Raw genomic sequence first — 22,055 nt, 5'->3', positions numbered from 1 at the left:
CACCTTCAGCCCAGCTCCCGACCACTCCTGACAGCCATCAGGGTGGTTAGCTTTTAATTCCATGTTTTCTAATGGTTAAAATCCCTCCTTGATAGGGCAAGATCAGTTTGCAGAGGATGAGTACCTTGTCATCACTTAACTGTCTCCCAGGAGGCTTCGGACCAAAGGACCAGTACTCACAACATGACCCTGAACTAGATACTGTTGATTCAAACAGGTTTTGCAAAAGCATATTCTCAGCCGGGAGGTGGTGGGGCATGCCTTTAATCCCAGCACTGGGGAGGCAGAGGCAGGTGGATCTCTGTGAGTTCGAGGCCAGCCTAGTCTACAAAGGGAGTTCCAGGACAGGCTCCAAAGCTACAGAGAAACCTTGTCTCGAAATCCCCCCCCCAAAAAAGCATATTCTCATATCAAGGAGACAGACGTAATTTATTGCTTTTCTGCCAACACAACAGCAATTTTCAGAAAAATCCAACGAACTTAGACACCAGCATTTGTCTCATAACTAACAGCAGTGCCAAACAAAACCAGCACGTACTGTAAATAATAATTAATACAAATGACATTAGGATTTTCTCAAAGGTTGCAAGTTTCTAAAAGCAGATGACTGAGCTCGCTATGTAGCAGAGGAGCGCACAGGAGGCAGCAGTGAGCCACATCCTGAGTCCCATTGCAGAAAGTCCAGTCAAGCATCACTCCAGAATGTGGGCTAGTTCATAGTTTATCTTAAAGTGTGGTCATGACACATATGGAGTTGTGCAAATGAAAGGTGGTCATGAAAAGTTTGGCAGCAATCAAAGGGTTCTGAAAAACCAGCCACCCAAACTAAATTCCAAGACAAATGAGGTCACATGCGGAACAGGTGCCTATAATACCAATGCTTGGGAGGTGGAAGCAAAAGGATCAGGAGTTCAAGGCCAACATTGGCTTGCACTGCAGGTTTGAATTCATCCTGGGCTACATAAGACATTTTCTGATCCCTAAAATCCCTGTAGAAAATGGGGGTGCACACTGGGAAGGTAGAGTCAGCTGGAGTCCTGGCGTTCAAGCACACAGCCTACACTAATCAGGGAGCTCCAGACCAATAGAGAGCCTCAAAAAACAAGGTGGGTGGCCCCTGAAAAGCAGCACTCTAGGTTGACTCCTGACCTGCACAGCACACACAAGCACACACACATACACACACACACACAATCACATCACATTAAATACGTTGTGATTCCAAGGTGTTTCTCTCAGCAATCACTTGTGAGGCATTACACGACTCTACGGCAACTGCACGCAACACACACTATGCACTTCAAGTACCATCATGCCACACAACGCACGCTACCCGCTTTACGTACTGTCATGCCGTACAACGTCAACAAACGCTGCCTGGAGCACCTCATCTCTGGCTGGAGAATATTGTATGCTGAGAATTGCAATGTTTAAACCGCACAGAGATGTTTGCTCTTAGGCAAACAACAGCTTTGCTTTAGAAAGTGTATTTTTAATATTTTCTACCATAATTCCTCCCTCATGTAAGTATCAAATTAATGTTATCTTTAGACTGTATTGATAGAATGCTTGCTTTTTTTTTAAGCATCTTACTTGTTGATTTGAGTTTTGTTTTAAATGTCATCAAATTTTGGCTTGCGGTTAGAACAAATTTTTCAAGAACATCTGAAATGACCTTAAACGCGGCTCTACCATTTTCTACTACATTTTTATGTGAAACAGCATTCTCAATATTGATGTTTTTAAAACCAAAATATTGGGTGAATCGGGCTGTATGTCCTGCAGTAGGACATATTCAATTCAATTATTTGTGTAAAAACACAATCATCTTCTCACTATGCAAGTTTTCTTTCATCTTAAACAGTAAAATTATATTATAGCAAAGAATTGTTTAAAATAATTGTTCTTTTAGCTTATTATCACTATATGTTAGATATATTATATATATATACATATATATATTATGTAGTACTGCATAAAAGTTCATGGATAAAAGGGATCTTGAGTGGGAATACTTTAAGAAATCCTAAGTGACCTTGAATGACGTTTTTGTCCCCTTGGGGTCTTAGTTTCTTCTCTAATTACTGAGACATGAACACTAATGGGGGTTGGCTATATAAATTAAATATGATGGTATATGTGAAGTGCTTAGCCAGCGATTGCTGACCTCCTATCCGTTATGTAAACATTTTATAATGAATCGCCCTCCTCTAAACTGACAGTCATTAAACTCAACGAGCTGGACATAAATCACACTTACAGAAAGTCATCTCTGATGTTGCCATTAAAGGTGCCACACAGCCCTAACGTCCTTCTTTTCCATGCACTGGAGAGCTGTATGTAAATTCTTTCTCCATCAATAGCAAACATGATCTTTAAGCCAAAGGTGGTTCTCAGAAGAATGAATAAGGATGACAGGGTTTGGATTTCCACAACGCCTGGAGGGAAATAACATATATAAATGAGGGTTGTCGCACAGAGGCAGTGTTCTGAGATGACCAAGGGTAACCGTAGGCCTCTCTTTCTATGACACCTGCAAGTGTGTAGCCAGCTGGCAGGACTTGTCTATGCTCCAGGGATGAATCTTTCCTAGTGGCTTCTTGTTTTCTCTTGTTTCCTTCCCTCTCTCTCTCTCACTTTCTCAGTCTTTGGCAGTATTCCATATGGACTGTTATCAACACATAATTTCCATTGTCAAACACCTTAAAGTGGCAGATCTTAGATATTTGAATTCTAATCATCTTTTTTATAGTGTGTGTATTTGTGTGTGGTGTACGTGTATATGTTTGTGTGTGGAAGGAATGAATAGTATAGCAGAGATGAGGGGTATGGTTATATGGGGGGTTGGGGGTGGAGATGTGGCATGTGACCTGTATTTGTGTATATTTGTGTGTATATGTCATTTGTGTGTGTTTATGGGGATGCAGTGTGTGTGCATGTATGTATGTGTATGCTGTGGTGTGGCATGACACGTGATGCTATCCTAAAGTGGCCATGATCCATTAGGAAGTATCAATTTCCTTACATTTATTCCATATTCTTGTGAATGCCAACAAAAAGAAATGGAAAGTATAGCTCTTGGTAATCACTATTTTTTGAGACACAACACAGACAAACTCATGTTCAAAACTAAGAGAGTGACTTTGTCACCAAAAGCTCTTCTTTGTTCCTCTGTCAATTTTTTTTTAAAAGATTTTAAATTTCTCAATTTGGTCCCTAACGCCATAAACCTGAAAAATCTTTGACCACTGTATTTTCCTCATTGTTTTCCCCAGACATCGCCAATGAATCCAGCAGTAAGCGTCGGCCACTTGTGTTCTGACAGACCCTCATCAGTCTGGCTTCCCCCTGTCTCTACTCTCTCTGCGTTGGAGCAGCTCCTCCTGGCTCTGCCATGCCTCACTAGACAGCATGCTTCATGTTGTATGGCTGATATCTATCATCTCAAAATCACTTCCACACCGCTGTCCTCATAGTCATAAAAAAGGAAAACAAAAGAAACTCTTTAGAACTCACTGTTTATTTGGCTAAAGTGTATGAGATTTCCATTTCATAAAATGATAACTATTTTATATTGATTTCTATATGAATTTTCTTAACATGATACCTGCGTGACACTGACATGTGACTTGTAACACAAGCTGGAACATGGCTGAGAGTTCTCACTGGGAGAGCAAAAGAATATCCTTAATATCTATGCTGTGATGTGGACATCAACAAGGTCCATCTCAAGAAACTACCGCATACAAAGCTCTTGACACACTGTTCATACCCCACTCGCTTTCCTGATGTCAGCTCTGGATAGTCTCTGTTGGCTCTCTCAATGATGTAGCAATGTCAATTTGGTTACATTATCCCCTAAACAAGCTTCATACACTTATCCCTCACTTCCCTCCACAGCACTATCTCAGCTTTTCACCCTAAGAATTTCTCAGCTTCAAATCTTCACTTGACCCATAAAGCCCTTTGCCCAGTGTTGAATGGGTTACTCCCCATTCAAACCCGCAAATTCCTCCACAAATCTTTGAGTCTATCTCATTTTATTTTGAGAATCTGTTTGCTTGTGCAAACTCTAGGCCACTTGAGAAAAATAGTAAATATGATGTGTAGAACAACACAAGCACCCAGTAAATGTTTTGTCATCGAACAAGAAGAAAATCTTTAGATTGTGCTTGCTATCGATGCTAATGCACGCACAGTGTTGCTTCTTACCGTTCAGAGTGAAGCCATGGTTGGGACTGGTGAGGATCTGGCCTCCCCTACTGAGCGTCACTTGTTTGTTAAAATCATCCTCCAGTATTAGAGTTATCGACTGAAGGCAGACCAAACCCAGGTTCTGCATAAAAGTCAAAGTGTTAGTGATAGAAAAGAAAGGACAGAGGCAAGAAGATGGGAGAAGGATGGGAGAGAAAGGGGAAGACAGAAAAAAGAGTACGTATAAATAATTTCTCATATATAATGGAGGCTTGATGTTGGTGATAGATATAATGAACAACTGATACATAATCCATTTCATGTAATCCCACCCCTCGCAATGTATGGTTGGCTATAATATATCAAATATGATACAGATTGCAGAAACTGTGTAATAGCAATATTTTCAATCAAGTGCCAGCAATTGTCTTCTAAGATACATGGTGCATCACTTAGCAAGTACAACTGACAAACTTGTCACGAAAGACAATTGCATTGTATAACCAACAATTTAGGACTCATTCTAAAGCTAATTCAAACACTAGTAAATTTCAATGAAAGAATCAAGTTGGATCCAGGCATGCTGGTTCACATGAATAATCCCAGCACTCCAGATGCTGAGGAAGGAAGAGTGTTAAAAATCTTAGGTTAGACTGTACTACATAGCAAGAGTCTCTCTCAAAAACAAACTATGGGGGGGGGGGAGAACTTAGTTAATAATGTTTGTTGAAAATGGCCTTTTATTGGAATTATTTTTTATTTATTTTTCTCTTACATATTACATCCTAACTACAATGTCTCTTCCCTCATTCCACCTTCCTCTCCTCCCACTGCCCCCAATCCATTCCTCCGTTTCCTTTCAGAAAAGGGAAGGCCTCTCATAGCTATCAGCCAGCCATGGCATAATCAAGTTTCCCTAAGACTAGGCCCCTTCCCTCACATGAAGGCTGGATGAAGTAATCCAACAGGAAAAGAAAGATCCAATATAAGCAGGCACAAGAAGGTAAGACAGCCCCCTCTCCTACTGTTAGGAGTTTCACAAGAACACCAAGCCACACAACAATAACATACATGCAGAGGTCCTAAGTGAAATCCACGCAGGCTCCCTGATTATTGGTTCAGTTTCTGTGGACCCCAGGTTAGTTGTTTCTGTGAGTTTTCCTGTGATGTCCCTGACCCCTCTGGCTCCTACAATCCTTTACCCATCCCCACTCTTCTATAGGATTACCTGACCTGATTATTAAAGGTTTAGGTAAAATTTTGAAATTATTTTTCCTTTTATAACAGATTAATGATGTTTTTATTTAAAGAAAAAATCCAACATCGATATTATAATAAGTCAAAGAATTATATATTATATTATTACATTTTATGCATCCCTTTGGAATGATATGAAACCTACTGGATCCTATACAAAAAAAAAACTACCCTGTTACACAAAGAGTTTGACAATAAATTAAGGCTTAGTCCCATAGTGAAATCATGTATTAAGTGTCAAAAAAGAACATACATAAATAACTTTGAGTTATTTTTGTTTGCAAATGTAAATACATCTAAAGTCAAGGTTCACCACATCATCAATATATGTCATGACTAACCGTGAGCATTATTCATTCTTTTGTGATATATTAAGAATAATGACATATTAAAAATCAATACATTAAGAATAATCTATTTTATTAATCAGAGTTGTCACTTAATCAGAATGTGAAGTTGGAGTCTGAACTGTGATTATTCCCCTGCTTACTGTTGGGCGTTAGCGCTTACCTGTTCACAGTGAGCTTTCTGTAAAGTAATTGTGAATTTATCTTTTCCAGTTCCTTTCACGAGGATGTACTGGCACAAGCCAATGAAAGAGTAATGGCGCCCATCAAAGGTGGTAAAATGAGAGTCGCCCACAACAGAGCACTGAACTATCCAAAATAAATAAGGAAAGAGAAGAATACAGAGAAAGGAGGGAGGAAAAAGTGTGTTAATTCCTGAACAGCCGGAGGATAACAATTTAGGATAAATAAGCATACCTCAAAAGAAAATCTAAAGTGTAAATTTAGTTTTACTGATCTGACAAACTAAGTCATTAAATTTCATTTAAAAATTATTAAATGATAGCCTTTCCAAGTAGTTTTAGGCATTATATTTACTCATTTTGACAAAATTTTACCAAAGTTGCCTACTCAATGGTACCATGTATTCAATTTCTCAATTATCCTCTACAAGCCAATTTTATGTTATTACATGCTTTGAAGTATATATGAGATGCATTCATAAAAAATCAGTGTTGTTTTCCCTTCCAAGTTAAAAACTTCTTTTTAAGATTTCAAGATTGGTTTTTAACATTTGAAAAAATTACCTGGACAGTCATGCTCAGTGCAGTTCCAAACTCCACCAACACATACACTAAATAAAATCATAAAGATATTAGCCTGACACAGACATTATGCTGACATTTGCCTCGATATATCGATTAATAGACAAAACATAATAGGTTCTCTATTATCTGACTAGTATTCTAAAAAAGTTAGACTAATCATTATGAACCGGATGGTTCATAAATGGCTGTTTATTATGTATCTATTTAATGTCACCAGCCACGGACAAGAGGAAAGAGATGTCTTCTTGTGGAAGACACAGACTATAGGCTTCTTCCCACCTTGACAAAGTGAGGGGTTTCTGGAGAAAGAAAGAGTCTCTGATGACGCCAGCATCTGAGAACATGGTTAGTTATATGATGGCATGCCTTTTGTGCATACTGACAGCAAAGAGAAAGGGACCATGGTCATGTAGCCTTCTGCATTTGCCTGGGAGTGTCCTGGAGGAATTTCATGCTTACCCAGAGCCTGAGCTAGGTTGATAAGAAATTGTAAATCTTACTGATCATGACCAAAAATTGGCAATAGAGAGTCACTTTATAAAGTACCCAGTATGTAAACCCAGGGGCACCACCTAGTTCTAAGAATAAAAGCATGCGTGAAGTAATGCTTATGAATTAACAAAATGGGATGGGTGGCAGATGGGCAGAGGATTTTATGAAATTACCAAGGGAAATAATAAGAATACAAACACATAAAGACAACGAACGTGTGCAGCTCAAGTAAAATACAAACTGCGTTTCAGAATTCACAGATGAAACTAAGCAATGGGTAGATTCTACAAGATAACTGTCATGACCAAGTTGTTAAGGAGAATGGTACCTAGAAACTGTTCTCTACCCGTGGACCACTTACCACTCGGTGCACTCTTGCTCAATTTTTGAGCCAACTGAATAAGCTAACCCATGGAAACTACATGGGCAACTTTCCAAGGAGATGCAAGTCCCATTGTCCATTATGAGGCCTGTTTAAGAAAAATAAAGGTTATATTCTCAAAAGAAATAGTAAGGGTTACATTCTTTGATGATACAACAATTCAGTCAAGTGTTGAGACCTTGCTTATAGTAGGTGCTAGAAACAAAAGCTCCTTGACTGTCAGGGAAGATTCTAGCAACCTGGCTCTCAGTCATGTCTCCCTTATAAAGGCTTACGTCAATGAAATTTCAACTTTGATCTCCTGTACTTAACCATCAAAATCCCAAAGCCTACCAAAGAGAAGAAAGGAAGCTGAAAAGTACTTCCTGGACTTTAAGGGAAGAGGAAGAAGTGAGATAGTGTATCCTTAGTTTATGTTCTGATCAGCCAAAGATAGATAAAAGAGATTTACACTATTATGCAAACACTAAAGAACAGTGCTACTCCCTGGTTCGACCAAGTGCATTTGCTAAAACTTTGTGAAGGTAAATGAAGATGGAGCAAAATTTAAATCAGCTTTTCCATGCGCTGATTTTATTCATAGCAAGTTTCTACAGGAAAAAAGATTGGCCTACCATAGCACATGGACTTAGGCCCTGAAGCCACAGCCTTATCCAGTGTTTGATTGTAAGCAAACACCTCAAGACTGCCACTGGCTCACCGTACTAGCAAATCAAAAAAGGCGCTGGGAAAATCATTTATCACCTTTATGTTTATTTGTTTCGAGACCTGAAGATTGACCAAGGTCTTTCGAATACTAGGGAAGTACTTTAGCCCTGGCCTACATGCCCAGTCTTCTTTTCCTAATTTGTATTTTTTTTAAGGGTGGGGAACATGTTGGACTGAGAATGTGGCTCCGTGGGTAAAGTGTTTGCTGTGTATGTACAGGGTTTGAGTAGGGATCTATAGGATGCAGATAAGGAAGGCCTAGTGATGCGCTCATAAAATCCCAGCCGTGGGCTATTGAACAGATGAATCCCAGAACTTGGTATTCAGCCAGTCTAGCCAAAATGGCAAGCTCCGCAGTTCAGAGAAACCCATTCTCCAAAAACTAGTGGAGAGTAATAAAGACACACACATAAACTCAGTCTCTGGCCTCCGCGTGCAGATACTTACACGCACAACAATTGATTACTCATGTGCACACTCAAAGAAAAAGAGAGAGGAAGCTAGAAAACATCCTTGTTCTTCTCTATAGATCTCTATCCATACAATAACTTTAAAGCTCACTTCTACTGTCTGTTGTCATTTTCATTTCAAATATTAAATCTACACTAGGACTAAAATCTTATCATGGAAAAATATAAAGACTCTTTCCTAAACTCACTTTCATAGTCCAGGAAATAAAATTATATAAAGTATTATGATATAGTGAAACAATACATTCATCACCTTGGGAATTAAAAATACTAGTGTCCAAGTTTCTGAATTCTTTTGCAAAATTAAAAAAAAACACCCTTTTATTGAAAAGAGGGCACTTTCCTTAAAGGATTACTTAAAGGACTGAATGCTACCAGGGTACGAAGTTGCGGTTGCTCTGATGTCCAGGGAATGGACAACAAGACCAAGATGTGGTCTTCCCATAACCGAGTACCACGACAGAGGAGTGCAGGCAGGGTTTCTTCGCAAGGCGCTTACCGTCAGCACAATAGCATCCATCAAGGCAGTGAAGATTGCTCCCGAGACACTGCTTCTCAAACGTGCAGCTAGGGGGGCAACAGCTGATACAGTCCCGGTGGACAAAGCTGTCGTCGCATTTATCAACTGCAACGGGCACGCAGTGGGTGACAAGTCAGTTTTTCCAAACAACGGGGTTGAGGAAATAGATACATTTACAACTATGTCAGCCATTTTTTTAAGTTTTGCAGTGTGTTAGAGAAGTTAGGCAAGCTGAATGCTAGGATAAAACTGAAACTTTTTGTAAAATACGTGGCTTGAAAACCACAAACGTACTGCATGCTGGGAAGTCGTCCCTCCAGTCTTGAATGGGAAAGCCAGCGTGAGAACAGGCTCTGGCGTACTCGGTGGCTGCCCGACAGTAAGTTTCATCATCATCCGTTCTCGAAAGAATAAAAAAAGAAAGAAGATAGAGAGAGAAAACTGAGCCAGGGACACTTGGAAATCTAGACAGAAATCTTCCTTGGACCTTAGACCCCCCCTGAGTGTTAAAAGCAATGAGGGTTTGTAAAATAAAGACGCTAACATTAGTTAATGTCAGAATGCATAATCTTCCATGACGTACCTTGTAGGAGACAAGAATGTTAAAAACACATACAAGAGATCCTAGCTGAATACACCCACCTAAATTTAATACAATGTACGTCCACACCTTTATCAAAGCCTTTCCCTTTTCCTATGGGTCAAGTAAAACTATAACGAAAAGTATTTATATTTAAAATTTTTAAATCTTCACATGTGATTTTACATCTACACAAATTTTAGACATCTTAGAATTTAATGGTCATTAAATGCAGATAAAACATTTAATGAAATAAAAACAGATAAAATTGTATTTCTACAAAAATATCAAGGATGAGCTTTTTTTGGAAACACCTCATTCTGAATTGCCCAATAATCTGTGGCCCTCCTAAGGATTATGCTCATACCATATCAGTTCTTGCCATAACAGTCCAAAATATTTTTCAAAGACTTAATAAATAATATTTAACTTAAGATTTCAAAGGAGATTTCCAAGCCCTTTCACTGAAGCTGGACATTTTTACAGCGTTGCCACAAGTAAATTATCTCTAATTATTTTTTTTTGCCATCACTCTAGAAGCTCTTTAAACAATAATTTCTTATGGGATCTGCCAGTTCCCAGAGCAGATTAACTAGGCGCTTTCAAAATAAACAGGTTTCTAACAAGGTAGCGAGCTTGGTTTTCAACCCGGTCCGTACTCAAAATTGGATCGTTAAGCGTCTTACACGATAATGACCTTAAGAATGTTCCACTCTACGACTCTTAACATCTGCAGTCTTTGTTATAAAAGCCACCTTCTCAAATTGCCCTTATTCTGTGCTACTGTAATTGGAGCCAAGTAGCTTATCTAGTCCAATTAACTGAGCTTTAGAAGGCAAAAGAGAAACCTGTCCGCTTAACTGCAGGGGCTCAAAAAAATCCTCAGAGAACAAAACAGAAAAGTCTTCCTGAAACGAAGTAAGTGTATTTCAAAAACTGTTGCGTTTCTGGAAGAGATTTACCTTGAAATCTCACGGTTTACCTTAAAAGGTGTTTAAGTGTTTCTTACAATTAATAGTAATTTTGAAAGTTAACAGAGAAAGTGATTTGGGGCTTGCCAAACGATGCAACAAATATCAAAATATCTGTCATTTACTGAGAATTTATGTTACTCCAGGGAGGCACTATCTGAGGCACACAGTCTTATGGCACCTAACAAAATACATCAAACTGTTCAAGAAGGAATTCATTATCCTAACTTAGTGAAAGGAAATGAGCTGATTTTCCATTTGGATGTTAACTCCAGTGAGAAAAACAAGCATTAAATAATCGTTGTTTCTAATTTGATTGACTCTTACATGCCAAAAATTAAAAATCATCTCTTTGCTGCCAAGTTTTTAGAAGCAAACCCAGAAGGCATAGTTACAAGGATCGTATTGTTTCCATCAAATTCTACGTCTTCAGTGGAGTTTAGTATGCAGCCCTTGATTTCTCTGTGCCCATCACAAGCAGGAGGCAAAGGTGGGTGCCACTGTTGGGAACCCACTTCTCTACCCCACTAGAATAGAGCTTTCAGAGGAGAGACTATAGGAACATGGTTTCTATGTTTCCATGTGTACCACACTGCTTAGCTAGGAAGCACAAAACATGGGCGTCAAGTCAATTTCAATGAGCCATCATTGCTGAAGCAAGAAACAAATGTGTGCCCACAGTCAATCTACCTTTTCATCAAACAGAATCTTTCTGAATCTGTTTCATGGTCCAGGTAAAGAAAAGAATCATTCATTTCTGAAGAAGAAGAAGAAGAAGAAGAAGAAGAAGAAGAAGAAGAAGAAGAAGAAGAAGAAGAAGAAGAAGAAGAAGAAGAAGAAGAAGAAGAAGAAGAAGAAGAAGAAGAAGAAGAAGAAGAAGAAGAAGGGGGAGGAGGAGGAAGAGAAGGAGGAGGAGGAGGAAGAGAAGGAGGAGGAGGAGGAGGAAGAGGAGGAGGAGGAGGAGGAGGAAGAGGAGGAGGAGGAGGAGGAGGAAGAGGAGGAGGAGGAGGAGGAGGAGGAGGAGGAGGAGGAGGAGGAGGAGGAGGAGGAGGAGGAGGAGGAGGAGGAGGAGAGTACAGAGTACCCAGAAGGAAATACCAGGAGAAGTGGAAACTTATTCTGGGAGTTTCCTCTTCTGTTTTGGCATTGTCCATGAAACTCAACCACAAGGCCCTTCTTCTTATTTGAGACGATGTAACAAATATCAAAATATCTGTCTTTTTCACCAATCCAGTCTTTTCACCTTAGACATATACTTTAAAGGTCAGCTAATTTAAACCACAAGGTAATGTAGTTTAAATTAGCTGCACCAGACTGCTCTGTTCCATTTATAATAGAGAAAGAAAAAATCAGAGATTCAAAACAACTAAAATAAAAAGTTGGGAGTTTATATGATGTGGACATAGAAGAGGAATGCTTTTATCTCTTATTCTCCCTTATTTTCATTATTAGCAACTTGCATATTTCCTGAGTGTATGAATACAAGACACATTACTGGCCTTCTGTACACCTAGGTATGGGGCATGTTTCTACATTCTGGTCCAAAAGACTAAGAATGAGGATTTTATATGAATCTTCTAGGTTAAAAAAACTGTCCCTTTGTTTCCTTTCTCCCTTTCTGATAGTTAACATGAAGACGTAAGAGGAGCCAGTTTGGGCCTTGAAGTTGAGAACAGAAACAAGGACACCCTGTATCAACAAGACTGCAAAGTCACTGTGAAGTTTATGGAAAAGGGCCATGATGTTAATCCAAGAGCAATTACTGGCTTGAACTTTTAAATGAGAGAAGTATAAACATTCTGTTGAAGTTTATCCACTGTTCCTTTGGCTATTGGAGCAGCCAAATTAATGAATAGAGAGTGACCTTCTTGAATATACCAAATGAGTCTTTATCTCAGCCTACAAAAAGAAATGCCTGTTAAAGATGCCTATGGCAAAGCAACTTAGGAAAATTTGAAACAATGAACACAAACCACTGTGGGGAAAGAAGAATAATTTTTAATTCTATATAAATGGGAAAGAAGGGACAAGCCCACCTTTGCAAATCTTGAAAGGGAACAGGTCAGTTTTAGTAAAAGAACAAAGGCATAACAATCAGTGCTTATTTTTTAAAAAGAGAGAAAAGAGGTTTTTGCAAAAATGCATAATAAGTCATGGGCCATCAGTGGAGAGGAGAAGCTAACTGAGAGCTTTGTACTTGTTTAGGAACCCGTGGATTTGGAGACCATCTACCAAGTCAAGTCTTGACTGCACTCTATGCAAAGGCAAACCAAAAGCCAATAAGTTTATTTTAATGTTTGGAAAACCTTAGTATATTCAATATACTGTTATAATAATTGATCTAAAGAAGAGTATTTACAAGTAACATAATTTCAATACTATTTTGACTTCTTTTAAATTGTGTTTGATAAAAGCAGAGATCTTAACAAGCTATCAAAAATTCAAATGGCTTTACTCAGCTAAAACCTAGTCAGCTGTTCTACAAAAGCTTTCAAGTACACAACTTACATTTCTTGTGACTCATTCAATATTCAGATATACAAAATCCCTAATGTACTCTTGAATCTTCAAGATGGCTAATCATATATACTTGATAATTTAAAATAAACAAAATTTAAAAATAGTTCAACAATAGGTAATTTGTCTTAAATGCTATGATAAACACAGTGTGATCAATTTGTTGCCTAGACAACTTCCTATTCTGGATGTTGTTAACCTGGGATAACATCAATCAATCTGTGACTATGAATTATACAAACATTAAAGGTGTGTTTCTAATCATCTCCAATTGAAATTCAGCATTTCTTTCAATTGTGCATAAAGGCATCAATCAAATCACAAAATGTGATTTTGTCAGCAACACATGTGATTTTGTCAGCAACATGTCTCATTTATTTCTCATGTGTTCTAATTTCTCGTTACAATTATAGAAATTACAAATTATTGTTTGTATCCATGATGTCAAATTTCATCTGTTATTAAATATGAAATTTATTTTGAAGCACATACATGTATTAAATATTGGTTCCTTTCACCTTTTCGATGGCCATTTTCATTAGTTTCCTTCATAAAATTGTTTTATTTTGAGGATTTTTAAATGTCACTGCATAGAAGTTTCTAGAGACACCTCTAGAATCTAAACAAGTGGACAGTGGCACAAAATGTTTTAAAGCCACTCGATTCTGCTCCCGCTCTGTGAAACAAGTAGCTACCCATTAGACAGTCCGTTCCTAATGACTAGCTGTTAGTCCAGTCTGGGCTTTACACTTAGCCCTCTATGGCTAGCTGCTGACATGGCTACATCACAGAAGTGCATCTGCTCTTGAGGCTTTATGTGTTTGTTTGTTTTGTATTTTGGGGTTTTTGCATAAAGAAATATGCTCCAAATACCCATCGTTTCACTTACTTGCACAGATCATTAACACAGCTGGCAATATATAAGTATGGATCGATGTATTCATGGCAGCTCAGGAAAGGGAACTGCAACAATATCTGGCATTTGAAGAAGATTGCCTGTGTGGTGGGAAACAGATGCCAAGCATCAGAACATCTTCCTGGTACACAAGAATTCTCGCCTTCTCTTGGTATTAATCTACTTGCCGACTCAGTTCTTACCAGGAAAGGGCAGATAGTCTGCGCTCATCAAATGTAATGAACAATTTTCAAGCTATGTATTTTTTTAATTACTGCATCAATGGATTCCATTTTAGCCACTATTTCTGAAATGAATGTGAAACCATTCCATTTTGCAATTCCATGATCTGAATTCAGTAATTTAATTATACTGCATTTGCACTAAAATGCCTAATGCTAAATACTTAAAAAAGATTTGGATAAAGTCCAACATGCTCTTTTTTTTTGTATCAAACTTACCTCAAATGCTGGCATTCCACTGGAACATGGATTTGGAAAGTCTGAGGGAGTGGGTATACATTTAGGGTCATCTAGAGTTTGCACCATCCAGCTGTTTGCAAACGTAGCAATGTCTTCTGTGTAGTCCTCTATTGCAAACAAGCATAAACGGTGTTGTGTCAGATTGTATCAGAGGCCTTTTCATAAGCCTTATTAAAATTGTTCTTCAGAGATGAGGAAGAAGTCTCAGCCTGTAAGTGTTTGCCACACTCCAGCCTGGGAGCCTGAGTTTGATAACCAGGACCCGTGTAAACGTGTGGTGCAAAGCACAGTGGTGCACATTTGTAATTCTAATGCTAGGGAGGCTGAGAAAAAGAGATCCCTATGGCACACTGGCCAGAACATTAAGAACACTTGTTGAGTTCCAAGACAGTGAGAGATTGTGTTCCAAAGGAGGTGCATGATGTTCCTGGGAATGAAACATGATGCTGTCCTCTGGTCTCCACAGGTAAATGCTTACATGTGCACACATACACATCTATCTGTGCATGAACGTGCACACAGATGAACACACACAAACACAGGCACACATATTTTTTTAAAGTTCTCTTTTATTTTGAGAGTAAACAACAACAGGTTAAAAAATGTACTGAAACCATAAAAACGTTTCAGAAAACACCCCTATAGGCAATGAAAGACTAGAAAAGAACCCAAAGAAAATAATGCTAAGAAGTGAACCTATTTCACCTAAATATGATGAACAATAGGTTGAACATGCTTTAAGCGGATTCCAGAATTAAAAAGCATAACTGACCCCAGAATAATTAAGAGGAGAGATTTAGTAGTTCATATATCCGACAGGTAGTGCACAGCCTGCAACAGATCAGGCCTAAATGTGTCACCACTGGGTCTTTGAATAAGTTCAAGACAAGATACAGAAATTAATCCTGCCCCATATTCAGACAAAGGCTGAATCTCAAATCTCATGGGATTGGCAGAAACAACTAAGACAGAAGAAATTCGGATTGAAGCTTTGGTTTTCTACCATCCAGACTTGATGGTCACAGGTCAGCTGTGGGTGGCAATAACTATACTAATTAATCCAAATCTCTAGTGAAATGTTGCCCCACTTTTCCTGACCAATTTAAGATAGGGAAGCTAATATCTGTGGGTTACTAGCAAACCCCAGTTAAATTCATTGTTTACAGGAATTCTCGCTCCTTATATTACATTCCAAGCTTGCTTATAACCTAGAAGATTGCACAGGATGGGCACCTGCCATTCCCACCTCATGCCCCCCGACTCATCCTCCCGCTCTAGCTCATACACAGTCCTTTCCAATAACCTGGTTTGGGGGGCTGCTCATTCGCAACTCAGGGCCCAAGATTTCATGGGCCTCCTCCTCCTCCAAAACCTCTCTTCTTGGATGCTAAGCATGAAGACTTCCAGCTCAGTTTCTCCTGGTGACAAGTGAGTTCAAGGTCCAGCTAGGTAATTTAATGAGAGTCAGTCTCAAAAGGAAAAGAAGGCCAAGGGTGTAGCATAGGGAGAGAACCCTTGTGGAGTGTGTACAAGGCCAGAAGTCCCCATTCCTTCTATTGTAAAAGTGAACAAATTTTAAAAACACTCTTACACCAGTTTCCTCTCTTCATTTAGGGCTCATTGAATGTGACCTTCTGAAAACAAGTTCTAGATCACTGGCAACACACATTGTTCTATTGTTCTATCTCATTTCCCACTTTCCACCAAGACTACTATTTCTCCCAAGGATTATATTTTAATTGGTCTCCTTATTTATTTTACCTTCTATGGCAATAAATGAGACCAGCTTCACTGTTTTGTTCTTGTATCCTTAGTTTAATATCTAACATAAAGCAATGCTCAAAATATATTTACCAAATAAACAAATGAAGAATATAGATGAATGTTCAATATTTACTGAATTACATTCTTGATCTTACAAAAATGTCTTGCCTTCTTCATGATCTCTGGAATTGCTGGAAACATTATACACAGAACAAAAGCTGTTGTAAAACACTTATCTTAAAGTGGAAAAATTGATGATCTCCTTAAGTCAAGCTATAGCCGTATTTCATTTTAGAATACCATTTTTTCATGGTCTGAAGAATAAAAATATTTTCAAAAGTCCCAATTATTTCAACCTTTTATATTACATTGCATTAGTAAGAGAGTCATATGTGTTGTATGTTGTGAGATTTTAAATCCATATCTGTTAGTTCAGGAGCAGACTAAACCAGAATTACAATGCCTCCTGTGGAAGATGCTGAAAGTAAAATTATTCGCTGAGCACATCAAGACACTTTTGAAGAAGCACTATTAGTTTTCAAGTTGGAGACATGAGAGTAGACCAAGGCCTTTGTGTTGGTGTGAAGCAAGACCAAGACATAACCTGGGAACACGGAATTCTCAACTAAACAACAAATTAAATTCTTCCCCCTTGAACAGAAATTCTGAAAAGTTTCATTTCTTTCTGAGGTCATCTTTGAAAGATAAGTAGGGGTGCAAAGAGAAATACAATTTTCATTTCTCTTGGGAATCTGCATATTCAATAGTATTCCAGCAAACTATGCAACTCTTGATCTGATCAGCAAAGGGCATGCTGCCTTTCAGGCAAACACTAGAGCCAAAGAAGACATGCTCTCGTCTGGAAATTGCCTTGAATTTTACCAAGGGGAAGAAAAAGAAGAGTAGATTCATTTTATGTCCCTACAAGTTATTTTAAATGAGATTTCTTTAATACTTCTGCCTTGAGACAATTGCTGGTCTCTGGACTTCTCCCACAGTCATTCAGGAGTCTTCCGACTTCCCTGTCTTCAGCTCAGCGCTAACTCAGTTCCACTTTGCCAATCTTCCCGCTGCTCTTCATCTAATAGGCTGTTGTTTGCTACCTTCACTTACTTCACTGCCAAAAACCACTCTCTGTCCCACAGCTCCTGAGCAGATGCCCAGCCCATATTCCCATACACGGATGCCTAACCCATCTTCCTGCACACGGATGCCCAGCATCTTCCTGCACACAGATATACAACTTATCTTTTTGCACACGGATGCCCAACCCGTCTTCCTGCAAGTGGATGCTCAGCCCATCTTCCTGCACACAGATGCTCAACTCATCTTCCTGCACATGGATGCTCAACCCATCTTTCTGCACAGATGCTCAGCCCATCTTTCTGTACACAGATATCCAACCCATCTTCCTGAACATGGATTCTCAGCTCATCTTCCTGCACACGGATGTTCAACCCATCTTCCTGCACACGGATGCCCAACCCATCTTCCTGCACACGGATGCCCAACCCATCTTCCTGCACAGAGATGCCCAGCCCATCTTCCTGCACAGAGATGCCCAGCCCATCTTCCTGTCCCTAACAAGAGTACTGCATATGAATGCCTATCCTATCTTCCTATCCCCAACAAGAGTAGATCCTGTCCTCCATCTTCACCTCCACACCAGGCTCCTGGATGTCCTGATGGATGCCATTCAAAGCCATCTTGTTCAACTCCCATACTAATAACTGAACTGATTTTTATGTTTTTCATGAAAATTTGATTATGAGGAAAATTAATCACAAACTGGCATTTGATTGACTCCGTGTTAGTTCCAAATACTCCTTCCAAACAGGCTTCAGATTCCAAATCTGTAAACCTTTTCATTCCCAGCCCTCAATGGATAAAAGTGACCATTCCCCAGTGTTCCTCATCCTGTGTGTTCATATTGAACTCACAGACTCCTGGGCACCTCTGTTACCACTTTCTCATTAGATACTCACAGACTGGGAGGCACCGAGGGTTGTTTTCTTTATTCCTATTCTACATATTAGGAAATTGGCCCAGCGGAGCTAGGCTCTCTACTCTAGTTCTTGATGAACTAGCCCTGACGATAAGTTACCCACGTAGTGTGAGTAAATGTTTGCATTTTACTAAGGGCTTGTAAAAGACATACAAAGACATATTTCTATGCCTGTGAGACACTAGAGACAATTATAAAAGACAACTGAGTGGTCTCTGTGTGATGGGAAATCTACATGCTAGCAGGAACTGTCTCACTTTATCCTTGTCACTCTATGAAAATAAATGCTGCCGCATCACTAAAATAAAAAAAAAAATGTAATAAATAGCAAAGCAGAATTTTTATTCCACATTCTGACTTGCAGAATCCATGCTCTAAAATGCTCTTTTAACACCCATTAAAGTACAATAAATAGATAACTACCATTAACTTTGTAAGGCAAAACAAGCAATATCATATAGCAAATTGTGGTTTAAATGCAGTTGTTTGAAATTAATAACATCTATTCCAACTCTCATAGAATCAACTTAAAGCTGCATTATGCTGGAGGTTGTGACGTTGTTCAAAAATTAAGAATTTTATATTCTAAAAACCTTACAAGATGATATGAGGGATAGGAATAATGTTGCTATCTGGCCATATTAAACATTATGACAAACGATAAAGTATATTTTTGTTATCACTTGTTACTCTGTAAGTCCAGAATTACTGTGTTCCTCTTTTACAGCAATAAAAAGATTCAATGATCCAATCTCAGGCGTATGTAAGAGTGGAAGCGAGGTACAAGGTCAGGTCTCCTGGTACTAAGAACAATATTCTCTTTTATTTAGCTTCTTTATGTGTACTTGACTCATGCTTATGGCCTGTGCTCTTACCCCTCAGTAGTCTCTAAACAGAAATAGACTCCATTACTAGTGACTAACTGAGGTAAGTTTCATGCCTTAGACACAGTGAGTGACTAGGAAGATAGATAAAACTTTTCCCAGTTGCTATGCAAAGTGCCTAGCCTGACTTCATTTCATCGTATTTACAAAACTATCATTTGGAAGTCATTTTAATTTATTACTGATAAGACTGAATACAAAATAGCTTTTCTCCTAAAGTAAATGCATTCAAGTCGAAAGGTTTAAATCACTAGACTATGAACTCCAAGGATGGGGAATTCCACATTTTGTTCACTGCATCTCCCAAGTCCCCTTGACAGTGTATATATTATGGCTCAAACTCCTGAAGCCAGCTAAATGCTCAGTTAACATTTGCTATGTGAGCAAGCCCTGCATCTCAACCTAGAAAACACTGTCAAGTAATCAGAAAATGTTTTCCAACTTGACCTCCACTTGGAATCACCAGAGTAGACAGATGGTAGCCAGGGATTTTTTACAACTGGTCAAGTCTTCTGGCTACTAACTGCTATTGGCCGAAGGGGTGTAAAGAGAACACCCCTTCCCCCACCCCTTTCTCGAGCTCCATCTTCTTACCTTGCTGAATCATGAAGTCATCCGACTGAATGCCATTGTAGTTTGCACACAAGCCACAGGACTTCCCTCTGTGCTCTTCGGACAGTTTGAGGTAAACTCCCGATATTCCATCCCAGGCCAATGAGAAACCAAAGGTAGTTTTCACCAGAATGTAGTCGGCTAGCTTCTCAAAGTACACCTGGCCAACAGTCTGAGGCAGAGATAAGCTTAAAAAAAAAAAACACAGAACAGTCTAATATCTGAGCCACGGCCAAGTCATAGCTATACATACCAGATTCTCACGACAATTCAGGCGAAAGAGAATTTTTACACAGAGTGAGATCCCCAAACATTTAAATACATGGGAAACCTCAACATTGTTGACAAGTTTAATATTTAGATTAAAAGACAACGAAGATGCCACTGATGTAGACTTAATACTTACAACTTAGTGGTTGTTTCAAAATCCAGCAGAAAGTTAGCTGCATATAATCTTTTCCACATGGAAACTAGCTCTATCAACATCATAGAATGAGGGTTAAAGAATACTTTTGATCCAGACAGCTAAAGGTAATCTAAAAATTAACAGTTCTAAATTACAGACAAGTGATAGTCAAAATATGCAGGTGTCCTGGAGCTCTGATTTTATTCCCAACCCAAAAGAACTAACCAAATGGGCATTGCAAAAGCAAAATGAGTCACTTGGAAAGCAAAAGAACCCTGTCCTCCTTCCATTTATAAACGAGGCTGTAAAGAGCAGGTCCCAATCGTAAAGTAAATTTGAGACGCTCACTTTTATGAAGGTAGTCATATCAAAATAAATTTATAAACCATGATGGAAGGCAGGCAGTTAACAGATGCGGTCACACCTTCCTCTCCAAAATTCAAATTAGTAATTTCTGTTCTAGAAAGAGCAGGGCTCTGTCCAACAAAAACTGCAAAAGTAAGCAAACTATAGATAATTCCCAAAGAAACACTAATACCTCCGACCATTTACACAAAGATTTTTTTACATATAAATATTTATAGACAATAGTTACAAGAAGATAGAAATAACTATGCATTATAGCTCGAGAATAAGTGACAAGTAGAAGTGTTATGATTAAAAACTAAATGTAAAGAATTCATAGCAAAAGTCAGTATGAAACAGCAATAAAAATATTCCTTGTTTGAATTTACAAGTTTATAAAAGATCTGTATTTTAAAATAGTGGATCATATTTTATAAGCATATTTTACACTAATGGGGTGCTAATTCATGGGAGGTGTAGCTCTGGGGAGGGGAATTTTGCTGTGTTTAACTGCCAGCCACCTCTGTCTGCCAGCTCTCTTTTTTCTGTAAATTTAATTAAATATGTATTTTTAAGAGAAAAAAATAGCTACCTCTAACTCTTTGATGTTTATGACACAGAAGGTTGCTGATATATGGCAAGACCTTGCATCAAGAGGAAAGGGCATCAAAAATTAAATAACCACCAAATATGGTGAAGGCTGCTCTTGTTTGCCTTCCCTGAGGCTCACCTTTTTACAATGCTGCTCCTGCCTCTGGCTGACTCTCCATGGAGGAAAAGCAACATCACCGTCCTACCCTACCCTGGAAGGAATCCCATGGTTCACATGCCTAACAGTGAGTTCTGAAGGATGGATAAAGCTGTTCCATCTCACTATTTACTTTCTCTGGCCTAGCTGAGATAGGAAATGTTCGAAACTGGATGTCTTTGTAATTATTTAGATCAGAAAGGAAATTGTTCCCTATGACTCCCTGTTCTAACTGTTTGAAATGTCCGTCTAACATAAACATCCCCTTCCCAACAACTCTCAGGTCACGCTGTTGGCAGGCAGGAAGCCACTGTAGCTGCTCTGATCTATCAACAAGGACAGTTATTTACTGGCTCAGAGTCTTTGTCAAGGCTTCGATGGAAACTCTCAAGTGACGCCCAAGACTCATTCTCATAGACTTGGGAGGGCTTCCAGAATCCTTCCCAAGAGAAAATAAAGTCAATTTTTGTACCATGTTCCGTGAAGGGAAAGAGAAAATATTGAAGAGGCCCAAAGTAATCAGAATTAAATTATATAGAGACATTTCTTGATTGTGCCCTCAGGAGAACATGTTCAATCCTAGGTGCACCTTTGCAAATATATCTGCATCATGAATACTAGGCTGTGGACCAGCTAGATTCCCAGCTGCCTGCTGGGCTCCAGTGCCACGGAAGGTGTGACGTCTCTCTGACACTACTGCACAAGGCAA

The 22,055-nt window shown here is 38.9% G+C and overlaps 1 protein-coding gene across 4 annotated transcripts in view; it reads right to left on the bottom strand.

Moving 5' to 3' along the window:
* Positions 1-22,055, bottom strand: part of Otogl (otogelin like) — a 113,870-nt gene that overhangs the window by 77,700 nt on the left and 14,115 nt on the right. For all 4 annotated transcript variants that reach the window (XM_075954211.1, XM_075954215.1, XM_075954213.1 and 1 more), the window contains exons 8-17: positions 19,830-20,035; positions 14,562-14,689; positions 14,095-14,201; positions 9,432-9,538; positions 9,117-9,242; positions 7,419-7,527; positions 6,545-6,591; positions 5,962-6,107; positions 4,213-4,336; positions 2,261-2,438 (exon numbers count right to left, since the gene is read on the bottom strand). In XM_075954211.1, coding sequence (XP_075810326.1) covers positions 2,261-2,438; positions 4,213-4,336; positions 5,962-6,107; positions 6,545-6,591; positions 7,419-7,527; positions 9,117-9,242; positions 9,432-9,538; positions 14,095-14,201; positions 14,562-14,689; positions 19,830-20,035 — 1,278 coding nt within the window. The remainder of the gene's footprint in view (positions 1-2,260; positions 2,439-4,212; positions 4,337-5,961; positions 6,108-6,544; positions 6,592-7,418; positions 7,528-9,116; positions 9,243-9,431; positions 9,539-14,094; positions 14,202-14,561; positions 14,690-19,829; positions 20,036-22,055) is intronic.

The sequence above is a fragment of the Microtus pennsylvanicus genome, chromosome 20 (genome assembly GCF_037038515.1).
Source record: "Microtus pennsylvanicus isolate mMicPen1 chromosome 20, mMicPen1.hap1, whole genome shotgun sequence".
NCBI classification, from domain to species: Eukaryota; Metazoa; Chordata; class Mammalia; order Rodentia; family Cricetidae; genus Microtus; species Microtus pennsylvanicus.
Note: the sequence above shows the minus strand (reverse complement) of the source record. Positions and strands in the feature narration are given on the sequence as shown.